Source organism: Hyperoodon ampullatus (assembly GCF_949752795.1).
Source record: "Hyperoodon ampullatus genome assembly, chromosome: 17".
NCBI lineage: Eukaryota > Metazoa > Chordata > Mammalia > Artiodactyla > Ziphiidae > Hyperoodon > Hyperoodon ampullatus.
The window spans coordinates 37,434,530-37,461,158 of NC_136930.1; the positions used below are offsets into that span (position 1 = coordinate 37,434,530).

The 26,629-nt window shown below is 40.0% G+C and overlaps 1 protein-coding gene across 1 annotated transcript in view; it reads right to left on the bottom strand.

Moving 5' to 3' along the window:
• Positions 1 to 17,220: 17,220 nt before the first annotated feature.
• Positions 17,221 to 26,629, bottom strand: part of CDH17 (cadherin 17) — a gene marked incomplete at its 3' end in the record, with an annotated part of 89,295 nt that continues 79,886 nt past the window's right edge. The window contains exons 15-18 of the mRNA XM_079722192.1: positions 26,242 to 26,481; positions 20,580 to 20,696; positions 20,332 to 20,445; positions 17,221 to 17,321 (exon numbers count right to left, since the gene is read on the bottom strand). Of these exons, the coding sequence (XP_079578318.1) occupies positions 17,221 to 17,321; positions 20,332 to 20,445; positions 20,580 to 20,696; positions 26,242 to 26,481 (572 nt within the window). The remainder of the gene's footprint in view (positions 17,322 to 20,331; positions 20,446 to 20,579; positions 20,697 to 26,241; positions 26,482 to 26,629) is intronic.

Sequence of the window (26,629 nt, forward strand, 5' to 3'; positions counted from 1 at the left end):
TTTGCATGGAATATCTTTTTCCATCCCCTTACTTTCAATCTGTATGTGTCTCTAGGTCTGAAGTGGGTCTCTTGTAGACAGCATATATATGGGTCTTGTTTTTGTATCCATTCAGCCACTCTGTGTCTTTTGGTGGGAGCATTTAGTCCATTTACATTTAAGGTAATTATTGATATGTATGTTCCTATTCCCATTTCCTTAATGGCTTTGGGTTCGTTATTGTAGGTATAGTCCTTCTGTTGTGTTTCTTGCCTAGAGAAGTTCCTTTAGCATTTGTTGTAAAGCTGGTTTGGTGGTGCTGAACTCTCTCAGCTTTTGCTTGTCTGTAAAGGTTTTAATGTCTCCATCAAATCTGAATGAGATCCTTGCTGGGTAGAGTAATCTTGGTTGCAGGTTTCTCTCCTTCATCACTTTAATTATGTCCTGCCACTCCCTTCTGGCTTGTAGAGTTTCTGCTGAGAGATCAGCTGTTAACCTGATGGGGATTCCCTTGTGTGTTATTTGTTGTTTTTCCCTTGCTGCTTTTAATATGATTTCTTTGTGTTTAATTTTTGACAGTTTGATTAATATGTGTCTTGGCGTATTTCTTCTTGGATTTATTCTGTATGGGACTCTCTGTGTCTCCTGGACTTGATTAACTATTTCCTTTCCCATATTAGGGAAGTTTTCAACTATAATCTCTTCAAATATTTTCTCAGTCCCTTTCTTTTTCTCTTCTTCTTCTGGAACCCCTATAATTCGAATGTTGGTGCGTTTAATGTTGTCCCAGAGGTCTCTGAGACTGTCCTCTGTTCTTTTCATTCTTTTTTCTTTATTTTTCTCTGCATCAGTTATTTCCACTATTTTATCTTCCACCTCACTTATCCGTTCTTCTGCCTCAGTTATTCTGCTATTGATCCCATCTAGAGTATTTTTCATTTCATTTATTGTGTTTTTAATCGATGCTTGATTCATCTTTAGTTCTTCTAGGTCCTTGTTAACTGTTTCTTGCATATTGTCTATTCTATTTCCAAGATTTTGGATCTGGGAGATAGAATCTTGGATCAGCTTTACTATCATTATTCTGAATTCTTTTTCAGGTAGACTGCCTATTACCTCTTCATTTGTTAGGTCTGGTAGGTTTTTATCTTGCTCCTTCACCTGCTGTGTGTTTTTCTGCTTTCTCATTTTGCTTATGTTACTGTGTTTGGGGTCTCCTTTTTGCAGGCTGCAGATTCGTAGTTCCCGTTGTTTTTGGTGTCTGTCCCCCGTGGCTAAGGTTGTTTCAGTAGGTTGTGTAGGCTTCCTGGTGGGGGGGACTAATGCCTGTGTTCTGGTGGTTGAAGCTCGATCTTGTCTTTCTGGTGGACAGGTCCACGTCTGGTGGTGTGTTTTGGGGTGCCTGTGGCCTTATTATGTTTTTAGGTATCCTCTCTGCTAATGGGTGGGGTTGTGTTCCTGCCTTGCTAGTTGCTTGGCATAGGGTGACCAGCACTGTAGCTTGCTGGTCGTTGACTGAAGCTGGGTGCTGGTGTTGAGATGGAGATCCCTGGGAGATTTTCGCTGCTTGATATTATGTGGAGCTGGGAGGTCTCTTGTGGACCCGTGTCCTGAAGTTGGCTCTCCCACTTCAGAGGCACAGCACTGACTCCTGGCTGCAGCACCAAGAGCCTTTCATCCACCCGGCTCAGAATAACAGTGAGAAAAAGTAGAAAGAAATAATTAGTAGAAGAAAGAAAGAGAGATTGAAAGAAAGGAAGAAGGGAAGGAAGGAAGGAAGGAAGGAAGAAAGAAAGAAAGGAGGGAGGGAGGAAGGATGGAAAGAAAGGAAAGAAAGGAGGGAGGGAGGGAGGAATGAAAGCAAAAGGAAGAGTGAATGGAAGAAGAGAGGGAGGGAGGGAGGAAGGAAAGAAAGAAAGAAAGACAGGAGGGAGGGAGGGAGGGAGGAAGGAAAGAAAAAGAAAGTGGAAAGAAGAAGGGTGGGAGGGAGGGAGGGATGGAGGAAAGAAAAAGAAAGAAGGAAAGGAGGAGCGGAGGGAGGGAGGGAGGAAGGGAAGGGAGGAAAAAAAGAAAGAGCAGGTAAAGTAAAATAGAATAAAGTATGAAATATAGTAGCGTTATTAAAATTAAAAAGTAATTATTGAAAAAAAACACGGACCGAAAGAACCCTGGGACATATGGTGGAAGCAAAGCTATACAGAGAGAATCTTACACAGAAGATTACACATACACATTCACAAAAAGAGAGCAGGGGGAAAAATCAAAAATCTTGCTCTCCAAGTCCACTCCTCGATTTGGGATAATTCGTTGTAAAAAGAGGAAAAGGGCGAAAAGTCTGAAATCTTGCTAAGTCTACCTCCTTAATTTGAGATAATTCGTTGTAAAAAGAGGGAAAAAAAGGGGGGGAAAGTCTTAAATCTTGTCCTCAAGGTCCACTTCCTCAATTTGGGATGATTCGCTGTCCATTCATGCACTCCACAGACGCAGGGCACATCAAATGGACCGTGGAGCTTTAATCCGCTGCCTCGGAGGCTGCACAGAGAGATTTCCCTGTCTCTGCTCTCACAGCTCCCGGGTCTCAGCCTTGGACCTGGCCCCGCCTCTGCGCGTAGGTCGCCGGAGGGCGTCCGTTCTTCACTCAGACAGGACGGGTTTAAAGGAGCCGCTGATTCGGGGGCTCTGGCTCACTCAGGCAGAGGGGAGGGAGGGGAATGCCCTCTCCTCGCGCACCAGGCAACAAAAGGGAAAAAAGTCTCTTGCCTCTCCGGTAGCTCCAGACCCTTTCCCCGGACTCCCTCCGGGCTAGCACTAACCCCTTCAGGGTCTCTTCCTGCCGCCAGCCCCAGACCTCTCCCTGCGCTCCGACTGAAAGCCGATACCCGAGCCTCAGCTCCCAGCCCCGCCCGCCCTGGCGGCCGAGCAGACAAGTCTCTCGGGCTGGTGTGTGCCTGAGGGCACCGATCCTCTGTGCCAAAATCTCTCTGCTTTGCCCTCCACACCCCTGTTGCTGTGCTCTCCTCCGCTACTCCGAAGCTTTCCCCCTCCGCCACCTGCAGTCTCCGCCCTCGAAGGGGCTTGTAGTGTGTAGAAACCTTCCCTCCTTCACGGCTCCCTCCCACTGGTGCAGGTCCCGTCCATATCCTATTGTCTCTGTTTATTCTTTTTTTCTTTTGACCTACCCAGGTATGTGGGGAGTTTCTTGCCTTTTGGGGGGTCTGAGGTCTTCTGTCAGCGTTCAGTAGGTGTTCTGTTGGAGTTGTTCCACGTGTAGATGAATTTCTGATGTATCTGTGGGGAGGAAGGTGATCTCCGCGTCTTACTCTTCCGCCATCTTCCTCCGGCTAGTCAGGAGTTGACTCTTTCTTAGTGTCAGTGCCTCTAAAAAATTTCAAGACTCTTCATATTCATACTAAAACCGATGCCTAGTGAAGTTTTATTATGCCACATGGAGAATCAGCCTAGATTTAGCAATTGTGATGTGTAAAAAATTCCTGTATTGACATACTGTCTTTCTTTCCAGTGGCCAAAAGGGATTCTGAAGTCTCTTATTTGTTCCCTCTCTCAGCACTGCTTTGACTAGATAGCTATTATTGTTGTTGTTATTATTTTTATTAATATATTGGTGTCAAAACTCAGGTTCATTGATGCTAAGTAATGGTTCTAAGATTTTGTAGCCAGTCAAGGGAAGAGCTGAATGGTGGCTCCCTTTTGGCCTTAGTTGTTTCCTTCGTTATGGGGGTATATAAATGTGCCCTAGTCTTCTTTGGTTAAGACTGTGTTTAGTTGCAAGTAAATGAAAGCTCAACATCAACTGTTTAAATAAATATTTTTCTCACATAACAACAAGAAAAAATCAATAAGAAGGCCATTATTTCCATTACTGATTCAACAGCTAAAAGATGTGAGGACGACTGTCTCTGCAATTTTCTCATTTGCAAGATGGCTGCTGAACTTTGTTTCCTTTTATCAAGGTGTTTCCCCCACCCTCTAGCAGACATCTGCTTATAACTCTTGCCAGATTGGTGCATATGGCCACCTTTATTTAGCTGCAAGGGAGGCTTAGAAAATAAGCAAGGGGGAAGGGGAAAGACTGTTGAGTAAGCCAACCCACAGTGCCTTCACATCTAAATCTTGAAGGTTAGGTTTATAAAACTCCTAAATAACTGACTCAAGTTGTTCAGCAACTCAGTGAAAAATATTTGATTTGTTTGGTGGTGCAGCCATCAATTGCATTGTATATTTTATTATTTAATGGGTTATTTGGCTTTATTTGGACACCCTAATCTTGTTCAAATCGTCTGTAATTTTGGTCCACTGATATATTTAGATAAAATCTGATCAAAACTAGTCATTTTCAATAGCATTCAGTGAATCAGTGCTAGGGTGACTCCATAAGTATCATCTACTTATTCCTGAGTCAGTTTTGGTAATTTGAGTCTTTCAAGAATTTGTCCATTTTGTCTAAATTTTTTAATTTGTTGGTATAAAGTTGCCCATAATATTACCTTATTATCATTTTAATGTCTACAAGATCTATAGTGATGTTCCTTCTTTCATTTCTGATATTGGTAATTTGTGTCTTTCTCTCTCTCTCTCTCTCTCTGATCAGTCCAGCTAAATGTTCATCAATTTCATTGATCTTTCAAAGAATCAGCTTTTACATAAATTGATTTTTGCTATTTCTTTCTATTTTCTAATTTATTATTTTCTGCTCTTTATTATTTTCTTCCTTCTGGTTACTTTAGGTTTAACTTACCCTTCTTTTTCTTGTTTTTTAAGGTGAAATTTTAGGTCATTGATTTTGGCCCTCTTCTTTTATAATATAAGCTTGTAGAGTTATAAAATTCCCTCTTAGGAACGGCTTTAGCTGAATCCTACACATTTTATATGTTGTGTTTTAATTTTCATTTAAATCTAAATGTTTTCTAAATTTTTTGTAGTGGTGTCTCATTGTTTTTTTAATTTTCAATTCCCCAATGACATATGATGTTGACTATATTTTCATGTACATTTTTTTCTGTATATCTTCTTTAGTGTGGTTTCTGTTTAGGTCTTTTGCCCATTTTTAAATCAGGTTCATTTTCTTATTGTTGAGTTTTATGAGTTATTCATGTATTTTGGATAACAATCCCTTTTCATATATGTCTTTTGCAAATATTTTTTCACAGTCTGTGACTTGTCTTTTCATTCTACTGAGTTGCTAATTTTTTAGTCTTTTTTCTCTCTGCTTCAGTTTGTATAGATTCTATTGTTATGTCTTCAAATTCACTAATCTTTTCTTTGTAGTGGTTCATTGGCTATTAATATCATCCAGTGAACTTTTTAAAATTTCAGATATTGTGGTTTTTATCTCTAGAATTTCCATTTGAGTTCTTATTTATAGCTCTACTGATCTCAATATTTTGTCTTTAAATACTCAAACACAGCTGTTTTACCATCCTTGTCTGCTAGTTCCTTGTAATGTAAAATTTTACATTTTAAATATCATTCTGCAATACTGTGAAGTTGTCGTCCTTACCCAATCCCCAAGCTTCATCCCATCATCAACTTGTACCTGGAAATTAAGATCAAAGTGACCTAGGGTGAGGGAGGATCAGAGTAGAAATATCCACTAATTTATTGGGTATATCAGTTGATAATTAAAAAAAATAAACAGTAAGTTTTCATTCTGATGAAGCAACAAAATACTGTGATCAAAACAGTTATATCAGGCTTCCCTGGTGGCGCAGTGGTTGGGAGTTCGCCTGCCAATGCAGGGGGCACAGGTTCGTGCCCTGGTCTGGGAAGATTCCACATGCTGCGGAGCAGCTGGGCCCGTGAGCCATGGCCGCTGAGCCTGCCCGTCCAGAGCCTGTGCTCCACAACGGGAGAGGCCACAACAGTGAGAGGCCTGCGTACCGCAAAACAAACAAACAAAAAAAAAAACAAAAAAAAAAACCCAGTTATATCAAAATACTGCCTATATCAAAATAACCACAGCCAAATGGCTGTGTTAATCAATCCTGTTAAAATGTTTTTCTTCAGGTATTTTTTTTCAAAAGAGAAAGTGACTTTAAAACACATCCCATTTTAAAAGATCACAATTGCTGAAGTATTTTGTTTTGGCTCTTAGTTATCTATTTTGTCTATTTAGTCAAAACAGTTTGGAATTTTCTAAATGGACATTGAAGCAATAGGTGAAACCATGATTTGGGAGACTAAAGAGTAAATTGAATGTGAGAAGACATACATCTCCTTAGCTCAGTCATTTAGGAGGGATGTCTTCCATAGTTATCCTTAAACCCATAGGGCCACCACTCTTTGCTGTTAGGTGAGAGAATGGCTACCCTGTGATCTTCAGCAATAGCATAGCAGTACTTCTTGAGACCATTGAAAATAATCCATGTCTATTAATACATATTCCTAACAGAGTAAGTGACTGCAGAAATGTGCTTGGGTACATATGGCTGCTGGCAGGCCTCAGATTCACCCTGGCTACTTGCCAGAAACATTAGGGGTTTTGTCATGTAACTCTCTCCTTAGGACAGCTCACAACGTGGCAGCTGGCTTCCCCAGAAAAAGCAAATCAGAGAGTGAGAATGAGAGGGCAGCCCAAGAGAGAAGCCACAGTCTTTCTGCTACCTAACACCAGAAGAGACATCCATAACTTCTGCCAGATTCTATTCACTAGGATTCTGTCACTAAATCCAGCCCACACTCCCGGTAGGGGATTATACAAGGGTGTGAATGCAGGAAGTTGGAGGTAGTGGTAAAGGCTGCCTACTTAATTTGGTCTTATATGCAAATTGCAACAATCATCACCCAGATTACCACTTTGTTATTAAATCCACTTGACACTTACCAGTCCAAGGCATCTCACTACATTTGATCTTGTCAACCACTTACTCCTTTTTATAATTTTCTTCTCTGATTTTTGTCAATGCTTTAGTCTGCAAGTTTTTGTCTTACTTTTTTGACCTCTGTTTTTATCCTCTTTCATAGGGCTATCTTACTCTGCCAAACTTTAGGAGTTTTCACCTTATTCTCTTCATCAGATGTTATTTATCCATGTGTTTATGTGTCAGTGAAATGAACATTACTGAACATCTACCACGTATGAAGTGTCCTGACATTAACCCCTCTAATTGGCAGAACCATTTAAAGATTAAACTCCTTGGAATCAGTGGTCCAAGCTTATTCACATTATTGGTGCTGAGGACAGACATACTGGGGATTTCTTTGTATTAAATCTGAAATCACCTGCATAAGCCAGCGGGGGAACAGACCTTTCTGCTTTATTGTTTTCCATTTTACTTTTGGAACATATGATGTAGTTTAAAAGCTTGGTAATGTTTGCTCTGAATTGGCTCATCTGAAAGTGATTTCAGTTGAGTAATTTAATGATTGGAACATTTCAGAGCTTTTTCCAAGGCACCAAAACTTTTAACATGGTTTATGAATTCTGCATCACTCTCTGGCTGACTGTTCCCAGCTGCTGGGCAGAATTTACCAAGTCTCTCTGTAATTCCATAGTTCTGCCCTCACAAAGGGATTTTACCTTGTATTTCCTTAAAATGTTTCCCAGTTGATCTTAGGATCAGGCTCTGATTGTGGTGAAATACCAGAGATAGGAACAGTCCAAAGTGGGTAAATATTACTGCAAACATTTACTTAATAATCACTTGGTGGAAGAGTCCTTGAACCTGGAGTCTGGGAACATCCACAATTCCTTATGAAGACTTGACAGGGTTCTGTTGAATGAGAAGATTAATGGAGAGGAAACTGCATGAACAAAAGTTATAGGGGTTGTTACCACTGCTTCTGCCTGCTTCGTAGGAATAAAAAAGTAATAAATAGTCATTTGTGGATTAAGTGAATAATGCATGAATCTGAAGAAGATAATCCTTAGCTAAATTCAGAGTGTCCTAATTCAGGGAGCAAATGTCATGTCAATCATTGGGATGACTCTGGATAAGGCTCTCATTGACAGAGCAGTCTCATCATGCACTCTCAGGGTAAATGCTCACTCATCCTCAACAACTGCTTTTTTCCTTACTTTTCTCTCCTTTCCCTCACTCTGAGAATTTTTCCACGCTTCCTTTATATTCTAAACATGATTTTTATAAACAAACTATGAGCATTACTAATGTTAAGCTGTATTAAAGAGCTGGACATATGTCAAAAGAAAACTATTCAGGGCACAGTTCCAGAAAACACATACTAAAATGACTTCATTCCTAGCTCCATTGCATGGTGTTGTCCTTGGCTGAAAAGTGGCGATTAATATTCCCTACAAATTCTGAAATAACTAGATGCTTTTTAAAGGGTTGATGGCAAAGAGTTTTGCTTAAATTTTTAAATTGTTGTTCCATTATAGCAGAAAGTTATTTTAGTTCATTCTCTGTATTCTTGTTCAATAATGTTGAATCTTGGATAAGGCAAGGCTTCCCAAATGAAGTCACAGATCAATTAAAGCTAAAATGAGATTTTTGCTCTTTAATAGTCTTTGACAAGGAGGATGCGAATTTGGTTTATATGGTTAACAGGCAACAACCTTGGGCTCAGGTGAATTGAGGCAACTTGCTCCGCTAAAAAGAGAACTGAATTTCTGGAAGGTCTTGGAACTCTTCAATTTAATTCAAATTTACCAAGAAACTTTTGTTAAAGATGCTTTGCTGGCAGCAGAGTTACAATGATAATAAGACATGGTCTCCTGCCCTCAGGAGGTGGGGTGAGGAGAGGTAAACACATGAATAAATAATAAAAATAAGACTTAATATTCTATAGACAGACATCCTTTTAGACATGTAAGATAAATAAGGCAAAACGTGTATAAAATGGTAACAAATCTTGACCTTCAAAATCTATGGTGTGGAAATCCATGAAATTCAAAGTTGTACAAGTACAACTATTAAGAGAGTGAATCAAATGATGTGCTCTATAGATTTGTGTGAGTGGGTGGAGGCGGACAGGAATAGCTGACTGAAGACACTGTAATTGTTGAGCTATGTCTCTGCTTCTAAAATCCTTGAAAGGATTCTAAAATATGCCCATCTGAGGTCCTTTCTGGACATTGGGAATCACTTTGTTCATGATGCTCGAAGTGAGAACAGCATCCATAATGGCTTCCCCCAAACATCCTCATTCCTAGGCTGAGGAGCTATATGAGAGTTCAGTCTCAATGTTATGTTTGATCCCTGAAGGGAGTCCACCAAAGCACTCTGGGGAAAGAAGGCTGGACAACTGGCCGCCATGGCTTTCACCCACGTTACAGTAAGTTGAAGGAGAGCTCAGGAAGTAAGGAAAGTTAGGGTGATTCCAGATACTGAAAATAAAGGTGCTTCAAACCTGCAGGAAAGAGAAAACTATTTTTTGTCCTCCCACAGACTGCATTATTTACCCCAGCTGGTTTTTCTTCAAGGCCATCCTTAAGTCTCTGAATTCTGTCCACCCTGTTCAATGATTGCATCTCCTTGACAGTTTCCACCCACATCAATCTCTCCATTCCTTTAGAAGTTCAGCAGCTATTTTCTGTATCATAGATGTACCTCTTGTCTCCATGATTAGATTCTAAGCTAAGCCATTCATCCATTCAAATAGGGAGTGTCTACTATATGCCAGCATCATGCTCAGTGCTGGGACACAACAGTGAACAAAATTTCTGCCCCCAAAGATGCAAACTAATAAAGGACATATTATACACTCTGAAAAGTGCTAGGAAGAAATTAACAGGTAGGAAATAACTGGCAGGACAGCTTGGAGGAGACCAACTTTACAGGGACCTAAAGCAAGAGAAAAGGCAAGCCATACAAAAGAGGCTGGAGCTGGGAGAATGTTCCAGGCAAGGCATGCATAAAGGAACGAAATGGAAGGCATTCAGCCTCCTCAAGGAAGTGCCAGATGGTCAGTGTGGCTAAAGCATGGTGAGCAAGAGAAAGGAGGCAGGAGACCAGGTCAGAGTGCCACACCAGGCAGGCCTGCAAAGGGATTCAATGCTATACTTCTTTCATTCAGCATTGGCTCTCAGGCCACGACTTCCTTCAACAGTCCCTTAATGCCCGGCACAGAACTTTGCTCAGGATGAGATTTCAGTAGATACTTGAGAGTTGAAATGACTGAGGTCCCAGTCTTGAGCAACACTTCCAGAACCTCCCACCCATCAGTCATTCTCTGCCCAACTTCAGAGTCAGGTCTCCCAGAGGTCTCTCTTCAATCCTTGTGTTTGACAATGTCCAGCCCTCACTCGTGCTTATCCCAGGAAATGGAGAGCTCAGTGAATGAGAATGACTTTGGTGAGCATGTCTCATCACTAACTCTCTTCTTTTTCTTTTTCTTTTTTTCAGTTTTATTGAGATGTATAGTAATTGACAAATAAAATTTGGTTGGCCAAAAAGTTCGTTCGAGTTTTTCTGTAAGTTGTTACAAATGACCTTTTTGGCCAATCCAGTATTCAAAAGTGTACATGGTGATGATTTGAGTTATGTACACATTATGAAAGGATTCCTCCCATTGAACTATTTAAATTAACACAATCATCACCTCACATATTTACCTTTTGTGTGTGTGTGTGAGAACATTGAAGCTCTACTGTCTTCCAAATTTCAGTTATACAGTACAGTGTTATCAGACTAATTTACTTCTGAGAGGTGGTCCAGCAGTGTGGTTAAAGTCTGAAACTTGGGAGTCAGGCTTCTGGAGATCCTTATCCTGGTATATTTCGCTCTAGCTGAGCCCTGCGGGATGAATTGGTTCACCTCCTTAGCCTCAGGTTTCTTCCTGACAAGAGTGCTTTCTCATAGAGTTTCTGTGGGGATTAAATGGGATGATGCATAGAAAGCCCTTAGGCAGTGCCTGGCACACAGTGAGTGCTTAATGATTAGCTATTGTTAGCTATTGCTATATTATCAGCATTAGCATTATCAACCATGGCCCTTAAAATGCCCCAGATTTCCCATTTCATCCTCCCCTTCTGTATTTGGAGAAACGCTAAGGCACAGCTGGGTGTCACTTCTGTGATGGGTTCCCAGACCCTCAGGCAAAAAAAAGTGAAGGTCTCTCTTCTCTCATCACTGCAGCAATCTGTGTGCTCCACCATGGTGATATCTGATGCTCATCTCATTGCATGATGACTGTTTAGGTTGTCTCTCCTGCGCAATTGTGCAGCCCATGAGAACAGAGACAGTGCCTCTGTGTAACAACTGTCAATTCAAGAATCACATTTTAACATCTCTGAAGTTGAGGATGCAATCATATAATGGTACGGCAAAGTTAACTGATAGTGCTCTTTTCTTTTAGTGTCACATAAAATAACAACACATCTTACAATATACGGTTCCATAGATTAGATGAAATACGGTAACTTTGGGCATGGCCTTCAGAGTAAGACTTCTGGGATCGTTTATTTGTGACCTTGAGCAAGTTACATGCTTAAGCTTTCTCTATCACAGTTTCTGATCTGTACAATAGACATAATAATTGTATCTCATTCATACAGTTGTTGTAAGGATTCAATGACAATATTTTGTAAGGCATTTAGAATAGTTCAGGGCACATTATGAATGTTGTAGAATTATTAGCTACTGCTGTTTGTGTTCCTAGTGACCAACTCAGTATCTGGCCATGATAGGGGTACGATAAATATCTGACAAATAAGCAAAAGAGTAAAACAGCAAACTATGACAGCCATGGGAGGGCAGGCTCAGACCTTCCCTCAAGAGGCCCCCACTGCAGGAGCTGGCTGATTGCCATCACCTTCAGGATCACACCCCTAGTCAGCGACCTGGCAGAGTAGGGGTTCTAAGATCAGTGGTTTCTGCCGAACATGGGCTCTCCTCCATCAGTTTTTGCTTCGGGGCTCAGCTCCTGCCCAGCCCAGGCTCTCTCAGAGCTGTATAATGGGCCTGAGCCTCTTCCCATCAACACCCCACCCTCCTTCTCTTCTTTAACAACCATCAACCTTCCATCACGGCTCAAGGTCAAAATCCCTGTGCTAGGATTTCTGTGAGCATACACCAAGCCACGTTTGCTTACTCAGGGGAATCCCTCCCCCTCGTAGGCCCCAGGAAGGCTGTCTGAGACCCCACCACAAAAGGCAAAACTCAGCAGGGAACCTCAGCTGGGGCCTCTCCCCTCCTGCCCCACAGTGGACCTTTCCCTGGTTCTTTGTGTCCACCGCCAACCAAGGCCATGGCTGACTCTGGTTGTCCCAGAGCAGAGCCCCCGGAAACTCTGCCTCCGGGATCTCTTCTTGGCCAGGAGCCAAAGAGGCTCAGTTTAACTTCTGTTACTAAAAATATATTCTGTTTCCTCCTTGTCCTGTGCTTAATTCAAGAGACGAACTGAAATGCTGGGTACACACCGGGGCTATTTTTATTCCCACCTCCTTCTGCATACCCTCCTCCCCTTCCAAATGCAGCCCTCCAAATCCTGGACTTATCCTCAGCCCAAGTGCTGCAGTGGAAAAAATGAGAACTCTTTCTTTCAATCAGATGAACACTTGTTTCCATAACCGGCCATTCATCACACCCCTTCCTGTCCCACTGAGCACTCAGTCGGCCCTTCCAGGATAAGGATCACATGAAAAAAAGGGGCGTTTTGATTTCCATCCAAAGAAACCAATGACTGTTCGAGGCAAGTAACTTGTGGAGGCCTAAAGTGGGACTTGTGCTTTAACCATCGACATTGTTAGCCCAGGATTCCAGGGCAGCCCCTTATCCTTTAGAATTATCTACCATCTCAGGAGGCCGTCCTCCTTGTCTTAAGGGCCCAGATGGCTGACACACGACTAACACATAGCATATAGTTACTTTGAAATGTTGAATGGAGCCTGAACTATGCTAGGAGGTAAAAGTGGAAAACCAGTAAAATGGGAAATAATTGTGTTATAAAAAATGTTATTTATTTTTGTTAACACTGTCAGGAATTTCCCTTTAAATAGCCAGTTGTCCAAGCACAAGCACAAGAAGATCACTTTACAGAAATGTGTGTTTTCACAGTCATTTTTGCTCTGGTCTACAAAGGGGCTACTCTCCTGCAGGTGAAACCAGCTTCTTTCTTCTCAGCTTCGTGGCTGGAGTTCATAGGCTCCGATGTGCTGGCAAGAGTGACCTGGGTCTGGACCCACCAGGCTTCTCTTTGCTGAAGGATCTCTACAGACCAAGGCATGGCTCTCTTGACAGCAGCCCCTCCTACCTTCCCTGAACTCTGGGGCATGGCCCATGTTTGCATCTGAGAAAGGGTCTAAGCAGGCCTGGTTAGGATTAAAGGTGCCCAGAAAGTTGAGAGGATTGGGAAGGTGACGTTCTGAAGAAAGACGCTGATTCAGACCCTACAAAAGATCATATTCCACACCAGACTGGTACTAACCCCTCTGGGGATTGTCTGGAATAAGGGATCTCAGCTGTGGTTGCACATTAGACTCACATGGGGATATTTTTTCAGAATATTAAAGCTAGGGTGCCCTGCCCAGAGATGCTGACTCCGTTGGGGATAGGGCTCTGGAATGAGTATTTTTGAAAAACTCCCCCAGGTGTTTCTAACCTGCGTCCATTGAGCACTCCTGTGGTAGAGAGCTGGGCATCCAACACCTGACCACAGTCTTGGGACTCAGTCAGAATGAGAAAGGCTTTGGTGAGAAGAAATTTAGGAGCAATGAGTGGTGTTTGGAGAACACACCTGCATTGTGTCTATGTTGTATGGATATCTTCACAGGTGTGTAAAATGTATATTTAAGTATATATAGTGTGTGACATATTTGAATGCAACAAAATCAAAAATAGCATTAGTCTTGAGACAGTCTCCTCATAAGATAACTTTTAGGTTTGAATGCTATTTTTTTCTCTCTTACTCTTTTAAAACCTGTTTTAAAACATTGATATTATGAACAAATATTGTATGATTCCATTTATACCTAGCACACTCAAATTCATGGAGACAGAAAGTTAGAATAGTGGTTACTAGGGACTGGAGGTAGGAAGGAATGTGGAGTTCTTATTTAATGAGTGGAGTTTCATTTAGGAAGATGAAAAGGTTCTGGAGGTGGATGATGGTGGTGATTGCCCAACAACGTGAAGGGACTTAATGCAACTGTATACTTCAAAACAGTTTGAGTGAGTTTTTAAAACCAAATTGTAAGATATTGTATCTTTTCAGGTAGCTTTTAAGGTTCCAAGTTTAACAAGTTCCCATGATGCATCCCATGATGCATATGGCATTATACAGAATCTTGGAAACAAATTATTTCCTTCTTGCCTTAGATACTTCAGAGGTAATCTCAGCTTCCTTCCTGTGAGTTATTTAGACCATAGACCAGCACCCTGAGATCTCTACTCTTAATTTACTGCTCTCCAGAAACCCCTGAGACTTTCTATGTAGCTGCTCACAGGAGTTGCCCCTATACTTCCCACCCCCACACTGAGACCCTGTCACTCTCCCTGCTACTTCTTAACCATCCAGAAATTCTTGAGGGCTTTGTCACTCACAGCCTCATTCACCACTGCATGCAGCTCTGAGGATGTTTGAACAGAGCATCAGAGTTTGTATGTAGGGAAACGGAGTGTAGTGAAGTGGGAGTTTAAGGCCTCTCTGAGGATACTGTAACTAAAAACAGAGAGTGGATTAGTTTCAATTTTGTCAAGTGGGTGGCTCTAAGATGACAACAGCATAAGTGGCCTACATGAATCAGCTATTTCATGTATTCATTCTTCAAAAACGTATAGAGGAGCCACTATGAGCCAAGACTTGTCATAGAGACATTGAAAGGATTCCAAGAAGTCCCAGACTAGTTGGGGAGATCAAATGGGCTCTAACTGTAGAACATAAGTTCCATAAGCAAGGCACAAATATGCACTCTTGGTTGCAAGGGCAGAAATATATTGAGCTTCAAGTAATAAGGAATGTACTGGCTCACAGAATAGGAAAGTCCAGGGCAAGTTTGCCTTCAGACACAGCTGGATCCAGGCACTCAACATCTTCAGAATCTTCTCTCAACTCTCTGTGGTCCTTGTTCTGGGGTAGGCTTACCTTTTGTGGTAACTAGAATGCTCTGAGTTTATTTTCTACTAGTTTAGCAAATTCCACTTAAAGAGAGCTATTTTCTAAGAGTTTCAACAAAATTCTAGAAGTGAGAGATGGGGAGATGGGGGAAAACAGGAAGTTGACTCTACTCGAACTATACAGACTAGGTGTGGAAGAGCCAGGTGAAGGGGAGGGGAAGATGTTTTCTGGTGGAAATGGAACCATCTTTACCAGAAGAGGGAATAGATTCTAGAATTTTCCTCACCACAGTATAGAAGTTTAGATGAGGTAGTAGCCTGGTCCCCTGTAGTTTCCTAAGAGAAGGCTTCCCAAAGGGACCAGTATATAAATTGGTCTTTAAGCCTTTAGGAATGGGTGGGATCTGGTCATGGAAGGAAGAGGTTTAGAGGGAAGGCCCACCCAGAGGAAGAACAGTACAAGAAATGTGAATACTAATCAGTGATTTTAGACGAGAAGGTTATGTGTGATCAGTCTATTATTAGGTGATACAAGTTGGTCCAGAGAGAACAACCCTGAACTGAGGCAGGAGGCATCCCTAAGCCCTCTGAGCAGACCTGCCTTGGGACTGCCTCAGTCTTTCAGGAATGATAAAGGGATTTCCGGAAAATAAGCAGGGTTAGCAATGATGCAATTTTAAGCGAACTAAATGTCATATCACAGTCACTCTTGGTCAAAAACACACAAGAAAATACCTATAGAAGTTGCTGAGAATGCTAAACCATTCCTTAGGTTGGGATATAATTTGCTGTTGGTGCTCTTAGATTTTTGTTTTCTTGTTTTGTCTTTCAGCGTATGGTGAGACAAGAGAGAACCTCGCCCATTATGAGATTTCCGATGAGCCTTGTGTGGGAATAAAACAGGTAAAAGAGCTCAATATTATCCTGAAGCACAGGATAACATTATATCAATACAAGAAAGTAATACTGAGGTCTTAGAAATAGAGTTTGGATATTTTATTTTGTTTTACTTTTTTGCCTTTAAAAAATATAATAAAAGCCCACAAAGAGGATTATTTATGAAAAACAGAACTCCATGGCCTGCTTCAGCCGTCATTGTAGGAGCACCTTTTCAGTTACAAGTTGTTTTCCCCAAAATTCTTGAAAATTCTGGGAGGCTGTGTAATGTTGAATGCTTTCAAGCCTCAAATTAGGAGCCGGAAAACAGCTCCAGGGCCTCAAAATGTTTCCAAATCTCTAAGGTTTTCTTATTTAAAATTTTAAAATTCCTAGTGTATCTGCCTTGAACACCCCAATCCACAGTCATGAGCACAGGGAATTTTTATTTCATTGTGGACCCCCTCTTTATGGGTTAATTCTACATGGGAGGCAATTTTGATAAATGATAGATAACCAGTTATCTAGTCCTTCCCCCAGCAAATGCAGAGAACCAGGAAGCAGAGACAAAGAGATCCAAGAAACAAAACCAAAGCCAATGTTTATTCTTGATTTTTGTCACTACATCTTTTGTGCTTCCTTATCTTCCTCAACTGTTAAATATATAATAACCGAAACTTTATTAATATACACATAAAGAAAACATGTGCAGCATGTGAGCATGGTAGGTAGTGAGTAAACACGGTTAGTGGCTGGTGTTTGCACCAGGGTTTATGAAGCAGGCCTCTGCATGGTCTGCAGTGGGCTCATGCTGTTCCCAAGTGCAAAATCCTCCAACGAAGAGCAACATAAGCCACGTGGGGCTAAAGGAGGCTAATAACAACAAAGAGTTTCTGTTCAAACTAAGGGACAGGTCTGCGCTTTAATTTTTTTCCTGAGACTTAGCTTTGTTCTTTCCTCCAACAAATGTTTTAAAATTAGTGAAATACCAAAGGAGATATGGAGGAAGGAGACGCGGGATGGAATTAGAAAAAGCATAAATGGAATCCAGGATGTGCTGTGATGGATGACTGATAGATCTCTTGATGAAGAAAAAATGAACAGAGTATTTCATCAGCACCTCTTTCCCTAAGTGGGAAAAGCACATACATTTTTGTGTTTGGATAAATAGCTAAGGCTTTTGCAGAGTGGAAAAGTGTCATGAGAAAATGGAAAATATCTCTAATGTCTACAGCACGTGAAATATCTAAGAGTAATAAAATAGTAAAGGGCAAGAGGGTATATCGTAAAAAATTATAGTGTACATGTTGGATGAAAAGCAAAATTATGGGATTAAATGGTTGTGTTACTGAAATAGCACTTGGTACATAGACTCAAATATTCCTTTTCACATTCAGTTTCTCAGAGGCTTGACTTCAGATGCCTGAGCACTTTCAGCATTATTTTGGCCTTTATTCTTCTTTATCTGGAAAAACACAACTGCTAAAATTATACCTAAAAGAGAAAATTCAGAGTCAAATAGATAGAGTCTTAAAATGTACTGTCACATTCATTTATAAAGCAGCACGTGCATAGGAAAAAATGACTCATATAATTTCATTTTTGTTTGTGGTTCAACAAAGTTTCATTGTCCTGGTGATTAAGAGATTCTAGGCATGGGCTTTCTTGGATAAGTAAGCTTACCACTTATCTTGTTGTCAGTAAGTATGTAACAAGTCCCAAGTCATATCGAAGCTGGTGGCTATCACTGGGTCTCTATCAAGGAATATAGGACCTAATGCCTGCACTACCCTGAAGACTAAGTGTGTGAGCATCAGACAGAATTCCTGAGCTTCAGACACAGTCAATAAATGTTGATTCCAGTTCTTCTTCCTCTTCCCTAGAGGAAGTAGTCCAATGAGAAAAGCCAGAAAGCTGTTCTTAGACCAATTCACCTACCTAAAGCCTACTTTCACCACTTCCACATCAAGTATTACATTTTCTTTGCCGTGTTCCTCATCGCTCCAGCTTGAGTAGACTACCTAACCTCTCTGGTTTTCCCCATCTCTGACCTACTACAAAATTATATTGTGCATTTTAGCACTAAATGTATACTATAAATCAGAGACTCATCTGGAAAAGTAAGTTGTTTTTAAGAAATTAACCTGGCAGTAAGTTTACAAGAGGAAATATGGCAAAAAAGACTGGATGCTCAGAAGCCCGTTAAGAATCTTGCAATAATCCCAACCATCCTATTTTGAAAAAAGTAAGGATATGAAACTACAAGATCCTATTACTTCTATCTTTAGATCACCAAACTCATCCAATCTTTAACCTGTGGTAAAATTATGAGAGTAAATGGTCATGTTAGAAAACCATGGCATAAAAACTCAAAAATCCTTTCAAAATGAGAGGACAAATAGAATACGAAAAGGCATAGAGGTAGAGGGGAGTTTGATAAGTGAGTAAACCTCAAAAGCCAGCTCAATTAGTATAAAAGGTGTGCACCAAACTGTGGTTCTCAGAGAGAAATGATGGTCACCATGCAATATTAGGATGCATAATGGTCATGTCACAAAGGCCCTTCTATGTCATAATAATGAGGAATTCGAATGGAAGGGTATAAGGAAATGAGATCCCTTTTAGAGCTGTGAATCAGGGTCCAATGTGGTAGACTGGATGGTGGCAGAAAAGACCAGATGCCAAGAGAGCAATTAAGAAGACTTAGGATAATCCCAGCTCTTCCTTTAAAAGAGAAAGGATGTGGAACTGTATAAACTCCTTTACACAGGTGAATTGATGAAGTATCTACTTTTTTATTTTTAATACATCTTTTTTGGAGTATAATTGTTTCCCAATGCTGTGTTAGTTTCTGTTGTACAACAAAATGAATCAGCCATATGCAAACATATATCCCCATATCCCCTCCCTCTTGAGCCTCCCTCCCACCCTCCCTATCCCATCCCTCTAGGTTGTCACAAAGCACCAAGCTGATCTCCCTGTGCTATGCAGTTGCTTCCCACACGCTATCTATTTTACATTTGGTAGTGTACATATGTCGATGCTACTCTCACTTCACCCCAGCTTCCCCCTTCCCACCCTGTGTCCTCAAGCCCATCCTCTGTGTCTACGTCTTTATTCCTGCCCTGCCACTAGGTTCATAAGTACCATTTTCTTTTTTTTAGATTCCATATATATATACGTTAGCATACAGTGTTTGTTTTTCTCTTTCTGACTTACTTCACTCTGTACAACAGACTCTAGGTCCATCCACCTCACTACAAATAACTCAGTTTCGTTTCTTTTCATGGCTGAGTAATATTTCATTCTATATATGTGCCACATCTTCTTTATCCATTCATCTGTTGATGGACACTTAGGTTGATTCCATGTCCTGGCTATTGTAGATAGTGCTGCAATGAACATTGTGGTACATGTCTATTTTTGAACTATTGTTTTCTCAGGGTATATGCCCAGTAGTGGGATTGCTGGGTCATATGGTAGTTCTATTTTTAGTTTTTTAAGGAACCTCCATACTGTTCTCCATAGTGGTTGTATCAATTTACATTTCCACCAACAGTGCAGGAGGGTTCTCTTTTCACCACACCCTTTCCAGCATTTAATGTTTGTAGATTTTTTGATGATGGCCATTCTGACCCATGTGAGGTGATACCTCATTGTAGCTTTGATTTGCATTTCTCTAATAATTAGTGATTTTGAGCATCTTTTCATGTGCCTCTTGGCCACCTATATGTCTTCTTTGGTGAAATACAAGTAGCTCATGGAGCTCAACAGCAAAAAACCAAACAACTCAATTAAAAAGCGGGCAGAAGAAGTATCTACTTCTAATACTTAACTTGTGGTAAGGACACCAGTTGAAAGAGGGTAAGGACTACAGTAGGCACTGAGCTGTTTACAAAAAAGAAGACAGGGAACTCTGCTGTCTAGCCAGGCCAGGGGCCATGGCAGAGTGAGGCCTGTGATGCAGTGGAATTATTCTGAGATAATAAAGAATCAAGGCCCACAGTCATGAAACATAGAAAGGGGAGTTCTGCAACATTTCAGGTATGCCAGCATCTCCACTGGAAGGCTAGCTTCTACCTATTCCAACAATGGCAGACTAGACCATAAGCTCTGTGAGTGAAGGATCTGTGTATGTCTGTCACTGTGTTCCCCACCAAGCACAGTGCCTGACACATAGCAGAGGCACAGCTACTGCATTTCTTTCTCCTTCATCATGAAACCTTGGTAACTAGGCATAAAATACAATAATGTATTCTTTAAAGCCTCTTATGTTGTATTTCCCAAACTAACCAGCAAGGCAGTGATAGGTAGAGGGTGGTACTAAAGCAGTAGCTCCCGATCAGGAAAGTTGGATATGGTTTACTGGTGATCTATATTCTTGGTTATTGCCTAGATTGCCATTTCAGCAGCCCCAGACCAGTCCATGAAGTCAGACCCTGATGTGAGCTAATGTTTCCAAGGCCCAGAACAGAAATCCCTGAATCTGAGAAATTATACTCACCAATGACCAAAAGGGTGGTAAGGAGTATACCAACTGTCATGCCCACAGTGGGTATCCCAGGCATGTGAGCTGCTGGCTGGAAACACCTATCTTCCACACACTTGCAGAAAGTAACTGAAAAAGAGAACAATATTTTGTAGATAAATTTTAGAGCGAACAATTGCAGAATCCTATCTCAAAGACAAGAATTCCTACAAACTACCATATTGACAGACATTATCCCAAGTTGCCTGCAGCAAAATATCTACCTGGTAAAGAGACAGTCCCTTCCAAGGGTGGCCAACCACCATCATTGATGCGGACTGGGATGTGGTAAACTCTCTCCTCAAAGTCCGTGTGCTTGGTGGAGAGGCTGGCATGAGTTCCTGTCAGAATAGGGAAAAAATGACTGACATGGAAACACAACTGCAGGTCCCTGGATGAGCAGGAATAAAGCTCATCTCTGTATCATATAATACTAAAGTTGACTAGGAAATGGTTAGATATAAGTATGAGTTAAACTACCAAAAGTATTACCACTCCACAGGTACCCTTCATAATGTCAAAAAGGATGCTAAAGCATCCTTCAAGTTCTCAATTCATTACTTCTCTGTAGAAATGAATACTAAATATAGTAGGTTGTCATTACTCGTGGTAGTTATGTTCCATATAGTGGCCGCAAACACTGAATTAGAAAGAGAAAACATATTTGAAGAAATAACTGCTAACTTTTTTCCAAATTTGATGTAAAGCCTAAATCCTCAGATCCAAGAAGACAGACAAATCTTAGGAAAAAGAAAAATGAACAAAACTACACCAAGGCACATAATACTCAAATTACTTAAAACTAGTGAAAAAGAAAATCTTAAAGACATCCAGAGAAAAAAGACACATGACATTCAAAGGAATGAAGAAGAAACAATACAATCCAGAACACAATGGAGAAATATCTTTAAAGTACTGAAAGAAAAAAGTCTCAACAAGTTTAAAAGTATTCCAGTCAAATGTTCTCTGGTCACTACAGAATTAAATTAGAAATCAGTAACCAGGAATATGTGGGAAATCCCCACATATATGAGAACTAAATAGCCCACTTCTAAATAACCCATGTGTCACAGGAGAAATCTAAAGGGAAATTAGAACATATTTTGAACTGAATGAAAATGAAAACATATCATACTTTATAGAATACAGCTAACATGACACTAAGAGATAAATTTATAGCACCAAATGCCTATGTTAACAAAGAAAAAGTTCTCAATTGCCTCAGCTTCCATCTAAATAAAAATAGAACAAGAAGAACAAGCTAAATACAACATAAGAAGAATAAAGGAAATAACAAAGATATGAACAATGAGATACAAAACAAAAAAATAGAGCAAAATCAATGAAACCAAAAGCTGGTTCATTGAGAATATATCAACAAAATTAATAACCTCTAGCCAGCTTGATCAGGACCAAAATAGAGGCAAAAATTTCCAATATCAGAATGAGGTGATATCACTACATATCCTGCAGATATTAAAAGAATAATAAAATAACATTATGAATAACTTTGTGCCAATAAATTAGACAAATCAAATGAAATAGAGAAATTATTTGAAAGATACAAAATAACAAGCTCAACCAAAAATAAATCTATAACTTGAGTAGCCCTATATCTATTAAAGAAATTGAATTTGTAGTTAACTTTTGGTAAGGATACCAGCTGAAAGAGGGTAAGGACTACAGTAGGCACTGAGTCCTACTGTAGAAAATTTTGGGCCAGAAGCCTTCATTGGTGAATTCTGTCAAACATTAAGGAAGAAATAAAAAACAATTTTACACAAACTTCCAGGTAATTGAAGAGATAGAACCCTTCCTAACTCATTCTATGAAGCCAGCACTACTCTGATACCAAAATCAGACAAAGACACTGCAAGGAGAGAAAAATACAGACCAATATCCCTTATGAATACAGATAGAAATATCCTTAAAATTTTAGCAGATCAAATCCAACCGCATATAAAAATGCTAATATTTCACCACCAAGTAAGCTTTATCCCAGGAAGAGAAGACTGAATTAACATCCAAAAGTTGATTGATATACTTCTCCAATTAACAGACAAAAACAACAGCAACCAGGGCTTCCCTGGTGGCTCAGTGGTTGAGAGTCCGCCTGCCGATGCAGGGGGCACAGGTTCGTGCCCTGGTCTGGGAAGATCCCACATGCCGCGGAGCGGCTAGGCCCGTGAGCCATGGCCGCTGAGCCTGCGCATCTGGAGCCTGTGCTCCGCAATGGGAGAGGCTGCAACAGTGAGAGGCCTGTATACCTCTACCAAAAAAACCAAAAAAAAAACCCCCAAAAAAACCAAACAAAACCCCAAATCAACCATACAATCATCTCAATAGATGCAGAAAAAAACACCTGAAATTTTTAGCACCCATTCCTAATTTAAAAAACCAAAAAACACCTCTCAGCAAGTTAAGAATAGAAGATAAAGTCCTTAGTCTGATAAAGGGCATCTACAAAAAACCTATAGCTAACTTTATACTTAATGGTGAAAGACTATGAATGCCTTCTCCCTAAAATTAGGAACAAGCCAAGTTGTTTCTGCTCTCACTACCTTCATTCAACATTGTCCTGAAGATTTTAGCTGCTAAGAAAGCAAGCTAAAGATATAAAAGCCATCCAGACTGGAAAGGGAATAAAACCTATAATTCACAGGCAACATGACTGTCTATGTAGAAACTCTATGAAAACGTAAGAAAGAGAGGGAGAGAGAACTTACAAGTGAGGTCAGCAATGTTATAGGCTACAAGATCAATACACAAACATCATCAATTATATTTCCACATCCTGGAATTACTTTAAAATTTAAAATTTTTAAATATTTAAAATAACACAAACATATGAAATGCTTAGGGGAAATTCTATAAGAACTACACTTGAAAATTAAAACACATTGCTCAGAGAAAGTAACGAAGACCTAAATAAGTGGAGACATAATCATATTCATGGATTGAAAATTTCAATTTTGTTAAAATGTAAATTCTCCCCCAAATTCAGCTATAGATTCACACAATCTCAATCACAATCTGCATAGGTATTTAGGGTAGAAATAGACAAGTTCAATTCTAAAATTTATATAGAAATGCAAAATAAATGTTTTGAAAAATAACAAAGCGAGGACATTTACACTACCTGATTTCAGGTCTTATTATTGAGCTGCAGTAATCAAAACATTAGAGTATTGCTATAAAGACAAAGAGATCAATGAAACAGAAAAGAAAGTCCAGAAATAGACTCATATATATGTGGTCACTTGATTTTTGACAAAGCTGCCAAGACAATTCAATGTGAAAATGATATTTTCAATAAATAGTGTTTATAGCCATGACTGTAAAAGCTAAAACTATAAGACTTCTGGGAGAAAAAAAATTAGAAAAATTTAGTGACCTTGGCAAAAATTTCTTAAACAATACACAAAATAGTCACAAATTATAGAAGAAAAAAATCAGTAAACCAGATGTCATCAAAAAAATTTACTTTGCTCTTCAAAAGGCACTGCTACAAAATAAAAATGTAAGCCATGGCCTGGGAAAAAGTATTTATAAACATATATCTGACAAAGAACTTGAATCTAGACTATATAAAGAATGTTTATGACTCAACAGCAGAAGCCAAACTGCTAAATATTTTAAGCAGGCACAATATTTGACCAGACACTACACCAGTGAAGATATATGGCTGGCAAATAAGCATATGAAAAGATGTTAAACACCATTAGTCATTAAGAAAATATAAATTAAAACCATAATGACCCAGCAATCCCACTCCTGGGCATATACCCTGAGAAAACCATACTTCAGAAAGCGTCATGTACCACAGTGTTCATTGCAGCTCTATTTACAATAGCCAGGACATGGAAGCTACCTAAGTGTCCACTGACAGATGAATGCGTAAAGAAGATGTGCACATATATACAATGGAATATTACTCAGCCATAAAAAGAAACGAAACTGAGTTATTTGTAGTGAGGTGGATGGACCTAGAGTCTGTCATACAGAGTGAAGTAAGTCAGAAAGAGAAAAACAAATACCGTATGCTAACACATATATATGGAATCTAAGGAAAAAAAAGGTCATGAAGAACCTAGGGACAAGATGGGAATAAAGACACAGACCTACTAGAGAATGGACTTGAAGATATGGGGAGGGGGAAGGGTAAGCTGTGACAAAGTGAGAGAGTGGCATGGACATATATATACAACCAAATGTAAAATAGCTAGCTAGTGGGAAGCAGCCGCATAGCACAGGGAGATCAGCTCGGTGCTTTGTGACCACCTAGAGGGGTGGGATAGGGAGGGTGGGAGGGAGGGAGACCCAAGAGGGAAGAGATATGGGAACATATGTATATGTATAACTGATTCACTTTGTTATAAAGCAGAAAATAACACACCATTGTAAAGCAGTTATACTCCAATAAAGACGTTTAAAAAAAAAAACCAAGTTAATAAATATGTTAACAACTCATATAACCATATTAAAAAAAATAATGAAATACTACACTCCCACTACAATGGCTAAAATTAAAAAGACTGAGCATAGCAAGCATTGGGAAGAATACTAAGCAACTAGAATTCTCATTCACTGGTGGGAATGTAAAATGTTACAGACTATTCGGGAAGCAATTTATGTTCTCTTAAAAATTTGACTGTATGGCTACCATATGATGACTTGTAGGTATTTACCCAAGAAAAATGAAAGCATAGCTCCTACAAAGCACTTGTTCACAAATGTTCATACCAGCTTTATTTGAAATAGCAAAAATTGGAAGCAATTTAAGTAATAATCAATATGTTAATGAATCATGATATAGTCATACAATGGAATACTATTCTACAATATAAAGGAGTGAAGTGTTGATATATGCAACAACATGGTGAAATCCCCAAATATGTATACTAAGTGATATTCACCAAACAAAAAAAGAGTACATGTTGTTATTTTATTTAGATAAAATTCTTGAAAATGCAAACAAATCTATAGTGACAGGAAGCAGATCAGTGATTACCTGGGGGTGAGGGATAGGCAGTGTGGGGTGGAAAATAGGGATTGCAGCAGAGCATGAATAAAACTTTGGGGGTGGTGGAACTGTTCTTATCTGATTGTGCTGATGGCTTCAATGGTATATACATATATTGATTTTTATAAAATTGTATGCTTTAAATATGTGCTGTTAATTGTAAGTCAATTATATTTCAATAAAGCTCTTTTTAAAAATCATGATGAGCGGGTTTCCCTATTGCGCAGTGGTTAAGAATCCACCTGCCAATGCAGGGGACACGGGTTCACGCCCTGGTCCGGGAAGATCCCACATGCCGTGGAGCAACTAAGCCCATGCACCACACTACTGAGTTTGCACTCTAGAGCCCGTGCGCCACAACTACTGAGCCCGTGCGCCACAACTACTGAAGCCCTCATGCCTAGAACCCATGCTCAGCAACAAGAGAAGCCACCTCAATGAGAAGCCCGCGCACCGCACCCAAGAGCAGCCCCCCCTCGCCGCAACTAGAGAAAGCCCGCGCAGCAAGGAAGACCCAACACAGCCAAAAATAAAAATAAATAAAATAAATAAATTTATTTTTTAAAAAGTCATGATGAAACCTGTTTCTCAGCTGCCATTGGAAATTTTGCAATGTTGCTCTGATTGTCCAACTATTCATGTACCCTAAGAGAGATGTTGTGTATTAATAATCTTTCTTTCCTCCAAACCCCGGGGGCTTTCAACCCTCTGGAGAGCTTGCCTGTGCAAGTTTCCACAGCATGAACTTCCTTCCTGGAGCATGGAAGAAAGCTCTGTGTCGAGTGCTGCATGCATACCAAGGCAAAGAAAAACTCATTCCATCGCCCATCAGTGTTTTTCTCGATGTTGTTTTGACAACTCACCATTGATTTTGGAAACTTCCCAGTCTTTTTGTAAGCTTTCACTGACAAGGGAAAATGTAAAGTGTCGACCCCGAAATGACTGCTGATCATCATCAGTGGCCTCGAAAATGAGGCTTCCGGGTGCTTTAGGGGGATAGCAGAAGAACAAGCCTGTGTATTCCTTGACCAGCCGTGGCGGGTTGTCGTTCACATCCATGAGGGTCAGGTGGAATTGCACCGTGGAGCTCAAGGAGGATCCACCTAAGGAATTGAATCATTGAAATATGGTATCTCCTTTCTCATTCTCCTCTCAGTAAGAAAGGATATTTCCTTTTCTTTAAAAAAAAATTTACAATTCAGACCTAGTTTCATTTTCTGCTTAGAAAGTCTTGATAATAATAAGAAGTAT